At 39.2% G+C, this 12202-nt stretch overlaps 1 protein-coding gene across 4 annotated transcripts in view; it reads right to left on the bottom strand.

Annotated features, from left to right (window-relative positions):
• Nucleotides 1–12202, bottom strand: part of LOC130915891 (lactadherin-like) — a 67600-nt gene that overhangs the window by 18389 nt on the left and 37009 nt on the right. For 2 of the 4 annotated variants that reach the window (XM_057836069.1, XM_057836070.1), the window contains exon 4: nucleotides 11252–11284. The exons of the other annotated variants lie outside the window; for them this stretch is intronic. In XM_057836069.1, the coding sequence (XP_057692052.1) occupies nucleotides 11252–11284 (33 nt within the window). The remainder of the gene's footprint in view (nucleotides 1–11251; nucleotides 11285–12202) is intronic. 4 annotated transcript variants of the gene reach the window in all.

Here is a 12202-nt window from a genome sequence, read left to right as displayed (position 1 = left end):
TTTAATAGTAGAACTTCAACAAACGACAGGTCTGCACCTGCTTGCAACACCACTGGATGGCGCCATTGCAGAAAGAAATAGGAGGATCACTTAGCAGTAGGACAAACACTCTCATCAACTACCTCAAACTTGTGATGACCACATGTTCACACTTTTTCATGCGTGACGCATTTCCCCACTTTGGGCCCAAGAGGGATTGACCATTCAATCCACTCATGCTAAATTATAGGCTTCCCCTGCTAAGAAATTCATTAAGTGACCCGTTTTAAGTATCTTAAAATTACATTGAAGTGACGCAAAATTAACTGTCTGCCATTGACAACGATAGACGTCCAATTCACTTACGGTGGGGCAAATAAGTACTTAGTCAACCACCAATTGTGCAAGTTCTCCTACTTGAAAAGATTAGAAAGGCCTGTAATTGTCAACATGGGTAAACCTCAACCATGAAAGAGAATGTGTGAAAAAAAAAAAACCGAAAATCACATCAAGTTTGATTTTTAAAGAATTTGTCACGTACAAACAAGCAAGATTTCTGGCTGTCAAAGAGGTCAAACTTCTTCTAACCAGGTCTAACGAGGCTCCACTCGTTACCTGTATTAATGGCACCTGTTTTAACTCATTATCGGTATAAAAGACACCTGTCCACAATGTCAGTCAGTCACACTCCAAACTCCACTATGCCCAAGACCAAAGAGCTGTCGAAGGACACCAGAGACAAAATCGTAGACCTGCACCAGGCTGGGAATACTGAATCTGCAATAGGTAAAACGCTTGGTGTAAAGAAATCAACTGTGGGAGCAATTATTAGAAAATGGAAGACATACAAGACCACTGATAATCTCCCTCGATCTGGGGCTCCATGCCAGATCTCACCCCGTGGCGTCAAAATGATAACAAGAACGGTGAGGAAAAATCCCAGAACCACACGGGGGGACCTAGTGAATGACCTCCATAGAGCTGGGACCACAGTAACAAAGGCTACTATCAGTAACACAATGCGCCGCCAGGGACTCAAATCCTGCACTGCCAGACGTGTCCCCTGCTGAAGCTAGTAAACGTCCAGGCTCGTCTGCGGTTCGCTAGAGAGCTAGATGATCTGGAAGAGGACTCTGAGAATGTGTTATGGTCTGATGAAACCAAAATAGAACTTTTTGGTAGAAACACAGGTTCTCGTGTTTGGAGGAGGAGGAAGAATACTGAATTGCATCCGAAGAACACCATACCCACTGTGAAACATGGGGGTGGAAACATCATGCTTTGGGGCTGTTTTTCTGCAAAGGGACCAGGACGATTGATCTGTGTAAATGAAAGAATGAATGGGACCAGGTAACGAGAGATTTTGAGTGCAAATCTCCTTACATCAGCAAGGGCATTGAATATGAGATGTGGCTGGGTCTTTCAGCATGACAATGATCCCAAACACACAACCAGGGCAACAAAGGAGTGGCTTCGTAAGACGCCTTTCAAGGTCCTGGAGTGGCCTAGCCAGTCTCCAGATCGCAACCCCATCAAAAATCTGTGGAGGGAGTTGAAAGTCCGTGTTGCCCAACGACAGCACCAAAATATCACTGCTCTAGAGGAGATCTGCATGGAGGAATGGGCCAAAATACCAGCAACAGTCTGAAAAGCTTGTGAAGACTTACAGAAAATGTTTGTCCTCCGTTATTGCCAACAAAGGGTACATAACAAAGTATTGAGATGAACTTTTGGTATTGACCAAATACTTATTTTCCACTATGATTTGCAAATAAATTCTTTAAAAATCAAACAATGTGATTTTCTGGTTTTTTTTCCCACATTCACTCTCATGGTTGAGGTTTACCCATGTTGACAATTACAGGCCTTCTGTAATATTTTCAAGTGGGAGAACTTGCACAATTAGTGGTTGACTAAATATTTATTTGCCCACTGTATACTGTAAGGACTCGCTCTGAATACTCATCGTCTTCATCGAAATGGATTGGACGCCGAGCACTGTCAATGGCAGCCATTGAGTTAAAGGGGCAGTTCAGAATTGTTGACATTAGGCTTAATTTTCGAGTTAACTGGGTGTTTAATTAGTTGGTGGGGTTGGTTTCAACAAATTCAGAGCAGTTGGTTAGTTGTTAGTTGCAGGGCTCCAGAGTGGCTAAGCTAGCGCGAGTCACTGCTCGCTAGCATGCCAATAAAAAAAACAACATATGCACACATGAGAATCACCGATGACCCATGCAATCAATTGTGTTGGCTATGTTTTCAGGAAAAAGTTATTAAAACTTACCATTGCATGTCAATAATTGTAGTATGAAAAGCAACTTTTGGAATCCAGCAGCTCTGCAGTGAACATGATGTCTAGGCAACCAGGGCGGAGTGATGTCACATCGTTTTTTTCCATTGCCGATTTTTTGGGGTGAGAATGAAAGAGTAATTGATTTGGGGGATAGGGAGTCCCTAACGAACTATACTATTTATTCTTTGACCACGACATGGCTTTGTTTGAACAGTTAGATCGGTTAATATTGTTTTTTATTGGCATGCTAGCAAGCACCATTGCCTCGCATTAGCTTAGCCACTCCGGAGACATGCAACTAATAAATGACCATAGGTGGGTAGAGTAGCCAAAAATTTTACTCAAGAGTAGCGTCACTTCAAAATAATATTACTCAAGTAAAAGTAGTCATCCAAAAAATGTACTCAAAAAAGTATTTGGTGAAAAGCATACTAAAGTAATGAGTAACATTGTGAGTAACTGCTTACATTTTAGGTTCATTTTTATTTATTTATTTATTTTAAACAATGGTATTTTTTTCTCAGATCAAAGTTATCTACAGTGGGGAGAACAAGTACTTGATACACTGCCGATTTTGCTGGTTTTCCCACTTGCAAAGTATGTAGAGGTCTGTAATTTGTATCATAAGTTCTCTTCAACTGTGAGGGACGGAATCTAATACAAAAAAAAAAACAAAATCACGTTGTATGATTTTTAAATAATAAATTCTCATTTCATTGCATGAAATAAGTATTTGATACATCACAAAAATCAAACTTAATATTTGGTACAGAAACCTTTGTTTGCTATTACAGATACCAAACGTTTCCTGTAGTCCTTGACAAGGTTTGCACACACTGCAGCAGGGATTTTGGCCCACTCCTCCATGCAGATCTTCTCCAGAGCCTTCAGGTTACGGTGCAGTCGTCCTGTACCCTTGGCAGAAAAGCAGCCCCAAAAAATGATTGTTTCCTCCTCCATGTTTCACGGTTGGGATGGTGTTCTTGGGGTTGTACTCATCCTTTTTCCTCCAAACACGACGAGCCGAGTTTAGACCAAAAAGTTCAATTTTGGTCTCATCCGACCACATGACCTTCTCCCATTGCTCCTCTAGATCATCCAGATGGTCAGTGGCAAACTTCAGACGTGTCTGGACATGCACTGGCGTCAGCAGCGGGACCTTGTAGGATTTTAATCCATGACGGCGTAATGTGTTTCCGATGGTTTTCTTCGAGACTGCGGTTCCAGCTCTCTTCAGGTCATTGACCAGGTGCTGCCGTGTAGTTCTAGGCTGAACCCTCACCTTCCTCATGATCAGTAATGCCCCACGAGGTGAGATCTTGCATGGAGCCCCAGAACGAGGCAGATTGAAAGTCAACTTGAACTTCTTCCATTTTCTAATAATCGCTCCAACAGTTGTTACCTTCTCACCAAGCTGCTTGCTTATTTTCCTGTAGCCCATCCCGGCCTTGTGCAGGTCTATTATTTTATCCCTGATGTCCTTACACAGCTCTTTGGTCTTGGCCATTGTGGAGAGGTTGGAGTTTGTTTGTTTGAGCATGTGAACAGGTGTCTTTTATACAGGTAACAAGTTCAAACAGGTGCAGTTACTTCCGGTACTGAGTGGAGAACAGGAGGGGTTCCTAAAAAAGAACTAAGAGCCGAAATATTTACTAGTTGGTAATGTATCAAATACTTATTTCATGCAGTTGAATACAAATTCATTATTTAAAAATTATACAATGTGATTTTCTGGATTTTTGTATTAGATTCCGTCCCTCACAGTTGAGGAGAACTTATGATACAAATTACAGACCTCTACATGGCTTGCAACTGAGAAAACCAGCAAAATCGGCAGTGTGGCTCGGGGAGCTGATTGGGATGCCTCCGGGGCGCCTCACTAGTGAGATGTTCCGTGCACGTCCCACAGGGAGGAGACCGCGGGGCCGACCCAAGACACACTGGGTAGACTGTCTCCCGGCTGGCCTGGAAACACCTTGGGATCCTCCAAGAAGAGCTGGCTAAAGTGGCTGGGGAGAGGGAAGTCTAGGCTTCCCTTCTACAGCTGCTCCCACGACCAGACCTCTGATAAGCGGGAGAAAATGGATGGATGGAATTGTGCCCCCATTCACTGATAACGCTCTGCTTCCAATCCTTTTACGTCAAGTGTATAGAACCAAGCATTCCTTGCTCGTCTAACCCAAACAAAATAGGAAAATTAGACATCTCTAAACAAAATGCCCTCTGTTGCTATGGTAAATCAACCAAGTGGGGGTGTTGGGAGCTCCAGGCAACGTGGGAAAAAGCTCAAACCCAACCACTGTTATTGAATTAAAGCATAAATTGATTCCAGATGTAAAATGCATGGTGTTTAGGCCATTCATTATCATAGAGAGACAGCTTTGTGAAGCATGCGTGAGTTAGAAATAGTTTCTAAGTCATGCTCGGGTGGCCATACGAGACGTGCAAATATGATTGATGGAAGAAGTCAACCGCGGCCACAATGTGGAAAGAAAGTTCGTCAAAAGTCAAAAGGCACAGAGCAGTAAATTTAAAACTCCTCACTGATAATCTCCCATTTTCCGCAAAGAGTCAAGAAAAATGGAAGCTTTTAAACTGCCTTGAGTACTGTACACCCTCCCTGCTGCATACATTACTTTGCCATCAAGGCTTTTAACATTTGGCAGAGACATCAGACGCGCCGCCTTGAAAGCGAGCCTGACATTGTCGAGAGCGCAGGCTTTTAAATCGTCGTTCCACCTCCGCATTCAATTTCTTCCGCCCGGCAACAGAAGCGCCACTGACGCGCCGAGCGCGACCGCCACTTCCTGTTGGCTACAAATCCGAAGGACCCAGATATTAATAGCTCTCTTCGTATTCCAAAATATGGCAGGTTTCCACATGTTTTTCCCCTATGATTTTGATATTTAACACTTTCAGGGACAGCGGCCATCTTTCAGCTCTTCATCTATTTAACTCATTCACTGCCAGCCCAAATCACAAAATAAAGGGGCGCTGGAAGTCACAACAGGGGGTGCTGAGGAATTTTTTTTAGTTTTTCCCCCCATCCAAAAACCGCCATTTCGGTACAGATTTGTCATGCTCGTGCGTTTACTCCATATAAGGCGTGCACTATGGCCGTACACGGACATTCTTGGTCGTCTACATACTACTACTACTAGGCTACTAGAAAGACAGCGTTCGTGTTCACCTTCAGTGTGTGTTTGACTTTTTGCATTGGAAATAAAAGCGACCATGTATTATAATTAGGGCTGTCAAATTTATCGCGCTAACAGGCGGTAATTAATTTTTTAAATCACGTTAAAATTAGGGCTGTCAAAATTATCGCGTTAACGGGCGGTAATCAATTTTTTAAATTAATCACGTTAAAACATTTAACGCAAATAACGCATATGCCCCGCTCAAACAGATTAAAATGACAGCACAGTGTCATGTCCACTTGTTTATTGTGTTTTTTGGTGTTTTCTTGCCCTCTGCTGGCGCACGAGTACGACTGGTTTTATGGATTTTAGCACCATGAGCATTGTGTAATTACTGACAACAATGGTGAGCTACTAGTTTATTTTTTGATTGAAAATTGTACAAATTTGAATAAAACGAAAACAAAGAGGTGTTTTAATATAAAATTTCTATAACTTGTACTAACATTTATCTTTTAAGAACTACAAGTCTTTCTATCTATGGATCGCTTTAAGAGAATGTTAATAATGTTAATGCCATCTTGTTGATTTATTGTTATAATAAACAAATACAGTACTTATGTAACGTATGTTGAACGTATGTATCCGTCTTGTGTCTTATCTTTCCATTCCAACAACAATTTACAGAAAAATATGGCATATTTTATAGATGGTTTGAATTGCGATTAATTACGATTAATTAATTTGTAAGCTGTAATTAACTCGATTAAAAAATTTAATCGTTTGACAGCCCTAATTTATTTTTAACACACAAAAAAAGAATCTACCAAAACTTTTTCCTCCCCAACACCAGGGGGTGCTGCAGCACCCTCAGCACCCCACTTCCTGCGCCACTGACAGAATGTGGTCTGGTAATTACTAGTAAAAAAAGGACATTGATATTGAAAACACCAACTGAGGCAATACACGTCCAATCCATTTAAACTTTGGGGGGGTGGACGCGATCGAGCCCTTCCCAGTTAAAATTGATTGGACATCTATTGCAGTCAATGCCAGCCAAAGATTCATAAGTCAAAAGAATAAAATTCCCAGAGCAAAATACACATTTATGTCTATTATTCATTTTAGCAATTTATCACAATTCGTTTTTTTGTTGTTGTTGTTTTTTAAGTTTTAATTCTTAAATTTAGTTTTTTTTTTCCTCATGGCTTTCATTTTTCATTTATTAGTATTCAATTAGTTTTTCCAAAAATGAATACTTGAATTCATTCGTTCCTTTTAGCCCATTACAAAATATAATCTACTACTACTACAATTGGACAGCTAAATATTGTCCCATGGGACGCTATTGCCCCCGAAGCCTTACGTTTGAGACCCCTGTCCTATATGGATGTAAGAAAAACATTTAAAATCAAATCATAATTCATGCACGAACGGATTAAAGAACGCCATTAATCACATCTAATCACTGTGGCGCCTAGTATTCGTTTGTGTGTTAATTAAACAAAGTGTTGCAATACGGACAAAAGCAGGACAATGCTGCCATCAGCCCGCACATAAACACAAAAAATGAGATGGCACTTAAACTGTCACCACACAATGTGGCGCCGAGAAGGATGAGGGTCCGCCCCTGTCCTTTAATGTCCTCCTTCAGTATTCGGATGACATTAAAGTGTTTAGCTAAACATAACTCAGCTGAAGACAACTACGCTACTTCAATGCTAACACACAATGCAAAACCCAAAGATACCCTAATGAACTAGCTTAAATGTGAGGGGGACAGATTGTGGGAGGCAGAGTATAAGTCAGGGAAAAATAACAATTGTAAAAAGGGGTGGGGGAAACATGTCATATGCATCTTTTACCAATGCTAAATGTGAATAAATACATTGAAAACTCCAAATAGTTTTGTTTTTATGTAAATAAGCTCTATCTCTCGTTCGCCGATTTTCGATTATCACCGGTCGGTGTGAGGGGGGGCTATTAACCGCGAAAAACGTGGGCTCACTTCATCTTATTTTTATATAAAAAGGCTGGCGAGTGCTACCTGACTTTAACTGCTACCTCAGACAATCCCTACATGTGTTGTCTGTTTGTACACGTGAATTAAAGAATGTTACAACAATAAAAATTCAAAAGTTTGAGTTTTTTGTTGTTGTTGTTTTCCCCCATTTATTTTGCACCATAGACTTCATAATGATATTAACAGGGCAGATTAATAGGGGGCCTACATTGTTTGCTTGCCCGTCAAACCTGACCGAGTAGAATCAGAGACAAAGAGCTTTTTTCATTGAAAATTATTGTGAATAAATGCTTACTCCAGAATCGATTTTTGGTTAAAAGAAAGAAAAACCCATGCAGTTAGCATTTATTTTACGTAAATATGTCAAAGTAGGATGCTAGTCTTTTAGTCAATGTGGCGGCCGCCATACGTAAACAAAGCTTTTTTTGTTGAAAACTCTTGTGAATAAATGCTAAAATCCCTGAATTCTTTATAGATATGGATGGAATAGTCTCGATTCTTGGTTAAAAGCAAAAAAAAAAAAAAAAACGTGCAGTTAGCATTTATTTTACGTAAATATGTCAAAGTAGGATGCTAGTCTTTTAGTCAATGTGGCGGCCGCCATACGTAAACAGAGCTTTTTTCGTTGGAAACTCTTGTGAATAAATGCTAAAATCCCTGAATTCTTTATAGATATGGACATAATACAGTCTCGATTCTTGGTTAAAAGCAAAAAACACGGGCAGTTAGCATTTATTTTACGTACATATGTCGAAGTATGATGCTAGTCTGTTAGTCAACGTGGCGGCCGCCTTGCTTAAACAGAGCTTTTCCGGTGAAAATTCTTGTGAATATATGCTTAAATCCCTGAATTCTTTATTGATATGGACGTAAAACAGTCTTGATTCTTGGTTAAAAACAACAAAAAATGTGCAGTTGACATTTATTTTACGTAAGTATGTCAAAGTACGATACTAGTCTGTTAGTAAACAGAGCTTTTTTCGTTGAAAATTCTTGTGAATAAATGCTTCAATCCCTGAATTCTTTAGATATGGATGTAAAACAGTCTCTATTCTTGGTTAAAAGCAAAAAAAAAAACCTGTGCAGTTAGCATTTATTTTACGTAAATATGTCGAAGTACAATGCTAGTCTGTTAGTGAATGTAGCTAGGGCCCGCCTTATGGAAACAGAGCTTTTCCGGTGAAAATTCTTGTGAATAAATGCTTAAATCCCCATATTCTTTATAGTTATGGACGTAATACAGTCTCTATTCTTGGTTAAAAGCAAATTAAGAAAAAAAAAAAGAAAAAAAAACACTGGCAGTTAGCATTTATTTTACGTAAATAAGTCAAAGTACAAAGCTAGTCGCTTAGTGAATGTAGCTAGCGGCCTCCTTATGTAAACAGAGCTTTTTTCGTTGAAAATTCTTGTGAATAAATGCTAAAATCCCTGAATTCTTTATAGATATGGACATAATACAGTCTCGATTCTTGGTTAAAAGAAAAAAAAACAAAAAAACACGGGAAGTTAGCATTTACTTTACGTACATATGTCGAAGTAATGTGCTAGTCTGTTAGCCAACGTGGCGGCCGCCTTGCTTAAACAGAGCTTTTCCGGTGAAAATTCTTGTGAATATATGCTTAAATCCCTGAATTCTTTATTGATATGGACGTAAAACAGTCTCGATTCTTGGTTAAAAACAACAACAAAAAAATGTGCAGTTGACATTTATTTTACGTAAATATATCAAAGTACGATACTAGTCTGTTAGTAAACACAGCTTTTTTTCGTTGAAAATTCTTGTGAATAAATACTTCAATCCCTGAATTCTTTAGATTTCGATGTAAAACAGTCTCTATTCTTGGTTAAAAGCATAAAAACCTGTGCAGTTAGCATTTATTTTACGTAAATATGTCGAAGTACAATGCTAGTCTGTTAGTGAATGTAGCTAGGGGCCGCCTCATGGAAACAGAGCTTTTCCGGTGAAAATTCTTGTGAATACATGCTTAAATACCCGTATTCTTTATAGTTATGGACGTAATACAGTCTCTATTCTTGGTTAAAAGCAAATTAAGAAAAAAAAAAAAAAAAACACTGGCAGTTAGCATTTATTTTACGTAAATATGTCAAAGTACAAAGCTAGTCTGTTAGTGAATGTAGCTAGCGGCCTCCTTATGCAAACAGCTTTTTTCGTTGAACATTCTTGTGAATAAATGCTAAAATCCCTGAATTCTTTATAGATATGGACATAATACAGTCTCGATTCTTGGTTAAAAGCAAAAAAACAAAACAAAAACAAAAAAACACGGGCTGTTAACATTTATTTTACGTACATATGTCGAAGTATGATGCTAGTCTGTTAGTCAACGTGGCGGCCGCCTTGCTTAAACAATATATGCATATATGAATATATGCTTAAATCCCTGAATTCTTTTTTGATATGGACGTAAAACAGTCTCGATTCTTGGTTAAAAGCAACAACAAAAAAATGTGCAGTTGACATTTATTTTACGTAAATATGTCAAAGTACGATACTAGTCTGTTAGTAAACAGAGCTTTTTTCGTTGAAAATTCTTGTGAATAAATGCTTCAATCCCTGAATTCTTTAGATATGGATGTAAAATAGTCTCTATTCGTGGTTAAAAGCAAAAAAACCTGTGCAGTTAGCATTTATTTTACGTAAATATGTCGAAGTACAATGCTAGTCTGTTAGCGAATGTAGCTAGGGGCTGCCTTATGGAAACAGAGCTTTTCCGGTGAAAATTCTTGTGAATATATGCTTAAATCCCTGAATTCTTTTTTGATATGGACGTAAAACAGTCTTGATTCTTGGTTAAAAGCAACAACAACAAAATGTGCAGTTGACATTTATTTTACGTAAATATGTCAAAGTACGATACTAGTCTGTTAGTAAACAGAGCTTTTTTCGTTGAAAATTCTTGTGAATAATAGATATGGACGTAAAACAGTCTCAATTCTTTGTTAAAAGCAGAAAATGTGCAATTAGCATTTATTATACCTAAATATGTTGAATGATGCTAGTCCGTAACAGTTAATTTTTCCCATTGATTTTTTTTCACGTTTCAAAATGCATGCATGGTACGAAAAATATAAGAATTACCTTGAATCCTTGAACAAATCACTCATGAGACAATCCTTCATGTTTGTATGTGGTACAGCTTTCGTACTTTTTCAACCTCAATCCGGCATTTGACCGCTGCATGTGTTGACTAACTGCCACCGACTGCGAATAACTGAAGCGGACTGTAGGACAACCCCTGTATTGACGGATGTGACCCGTCAATACAATTATCAAGTCTACGTTTGCACTTTAATAACAGTTCCATTCTAGTTTTAGCCAATAGAACAAACTTTTAAATGCCGCAATTAAAAAAAACTTTGTTTTTCTGTTGTACTGAACCCGTACCGAACAGTGACTGGTGTGTACCGTTACACCCCTACTACAGAACTAATTAACCTCGTAAATCAGGGCACTCCTTTTTGTGGGAAAGACTAAGTCGACAACAACCGCCCTACATCTGTAACAGAGTGAGCAAAGGGTCAGGAGTGCGAATTTCAGTACTCGACACGCACTTCCACCCTGTTAGCTTCTCCGACTGTGGGATGCGGCGTGGTGTGGGTTCTGCCTTGAAAGGCAAAGGCAGATAAAAGCAAGGCCTTGCGGCAATCTTATTGGGTCTACGCATGAAAGCCTTTTCTTCTACTGGAAACAAAGAAGTGCAAAATGCATATGTTTGTGCAAGCTTTAGATATTGAAGGCTCGAGAAGTGAGAAGAAATGCGTACACATTCCCATCAGGTTTATTGCTACTTTTACCTGTTCTTGAGCTTAAATCCGCTCCATTGACACCTAAAAGGATAAAAAGGCAAACATGATCAAACAGCAAGGCCCATTTGGCTGACGTCGTGCGTGTACAAGACATTCAGAGGGGAGTAGTGTCGCGTTACCCCGAATGACACTCCCAACAGGCTGCCAAGTGTGAAAATGGGGTCACACGCTTAACAACTGTCACTCGGCCAAATTTTAGTCTCGTCGCGTGATGGGTTTTGGAGAGATATTTCTTCATTTTACTTGATATATTTATTTCTATATGGCAGAGCCTTCTCTGTTGCTGTTCCTTCCCTTTGGAACTCACTACCTAAACCCATCCACACCTGATCAGACCTTCCTACATTCAAAAAATTGTTAAAAACTCACCTTTTTGAGCTGGCTTTTAAATTATATTTCTTTTCTCAATTGTCTTGTTCTGCTCATTTTGTTTCAACTGTAAAGCATCTTTTGAGCATTAGTAAAAGCGCTCTAGAAATCAATTTTTTATATTGTTTTGTCTTCTTTATGTCTTTATTTGGATAAGAGTGTAGTAATCAGCTTCTCTGAAGCACGGTCAAAGCAGAGAACATAACAGCTGTTGGTAAAAGTCGATTTTCTTATGAGCCACTTTGGCTAGGTTCAGACCACAGGTCTTAATGCATGAGTCTGATTTTTTTTCGTGTTTTTCCCGACTCCACTGAGGCATTAACTTGACGGTCTGAACGGGACAAATCGCTTAGAAGTGGACTATTTCAAATCCCATGTGGCTTAGATCCGATCCGGGCCACATTTTTCCAGAATGTTGCGGCGGTCTGAACTGTCAAGTCTCCCAAATCTGAATTCATGCAGCAATTATGTCAATTAAGGCAGGGGTGAGAGTAGTTAGAATTTCTTGCCGGAACTCCCCGATGTGAAGGTCACGAAGGAGCCATAAATTTTATTAATTATTTACTTTCT

This window comes from Corythoichthys intestinalis, chromosome 5, assembly GCF_030265065.1.
Source record: "Corythoichthys intestinalis isolate RoL2023-P3 chromosome 5, ASM3026506v1, whole genome shotgun sequence".
In the NCBI taxonomy this organism is placed as follows: domain Eukaryota; kingdom Metazoa; phylum Chordata; class Actinopteri; order Syngnathiformes; family Syngnathidae; genus Corythoichthys; species Corythoichthys intestinalis.
The sequence above is the reverse complement of the archived record's forward strand: the minus strand, read 5'-3'. Positions and strand labels throughout refer to the sequence as shown.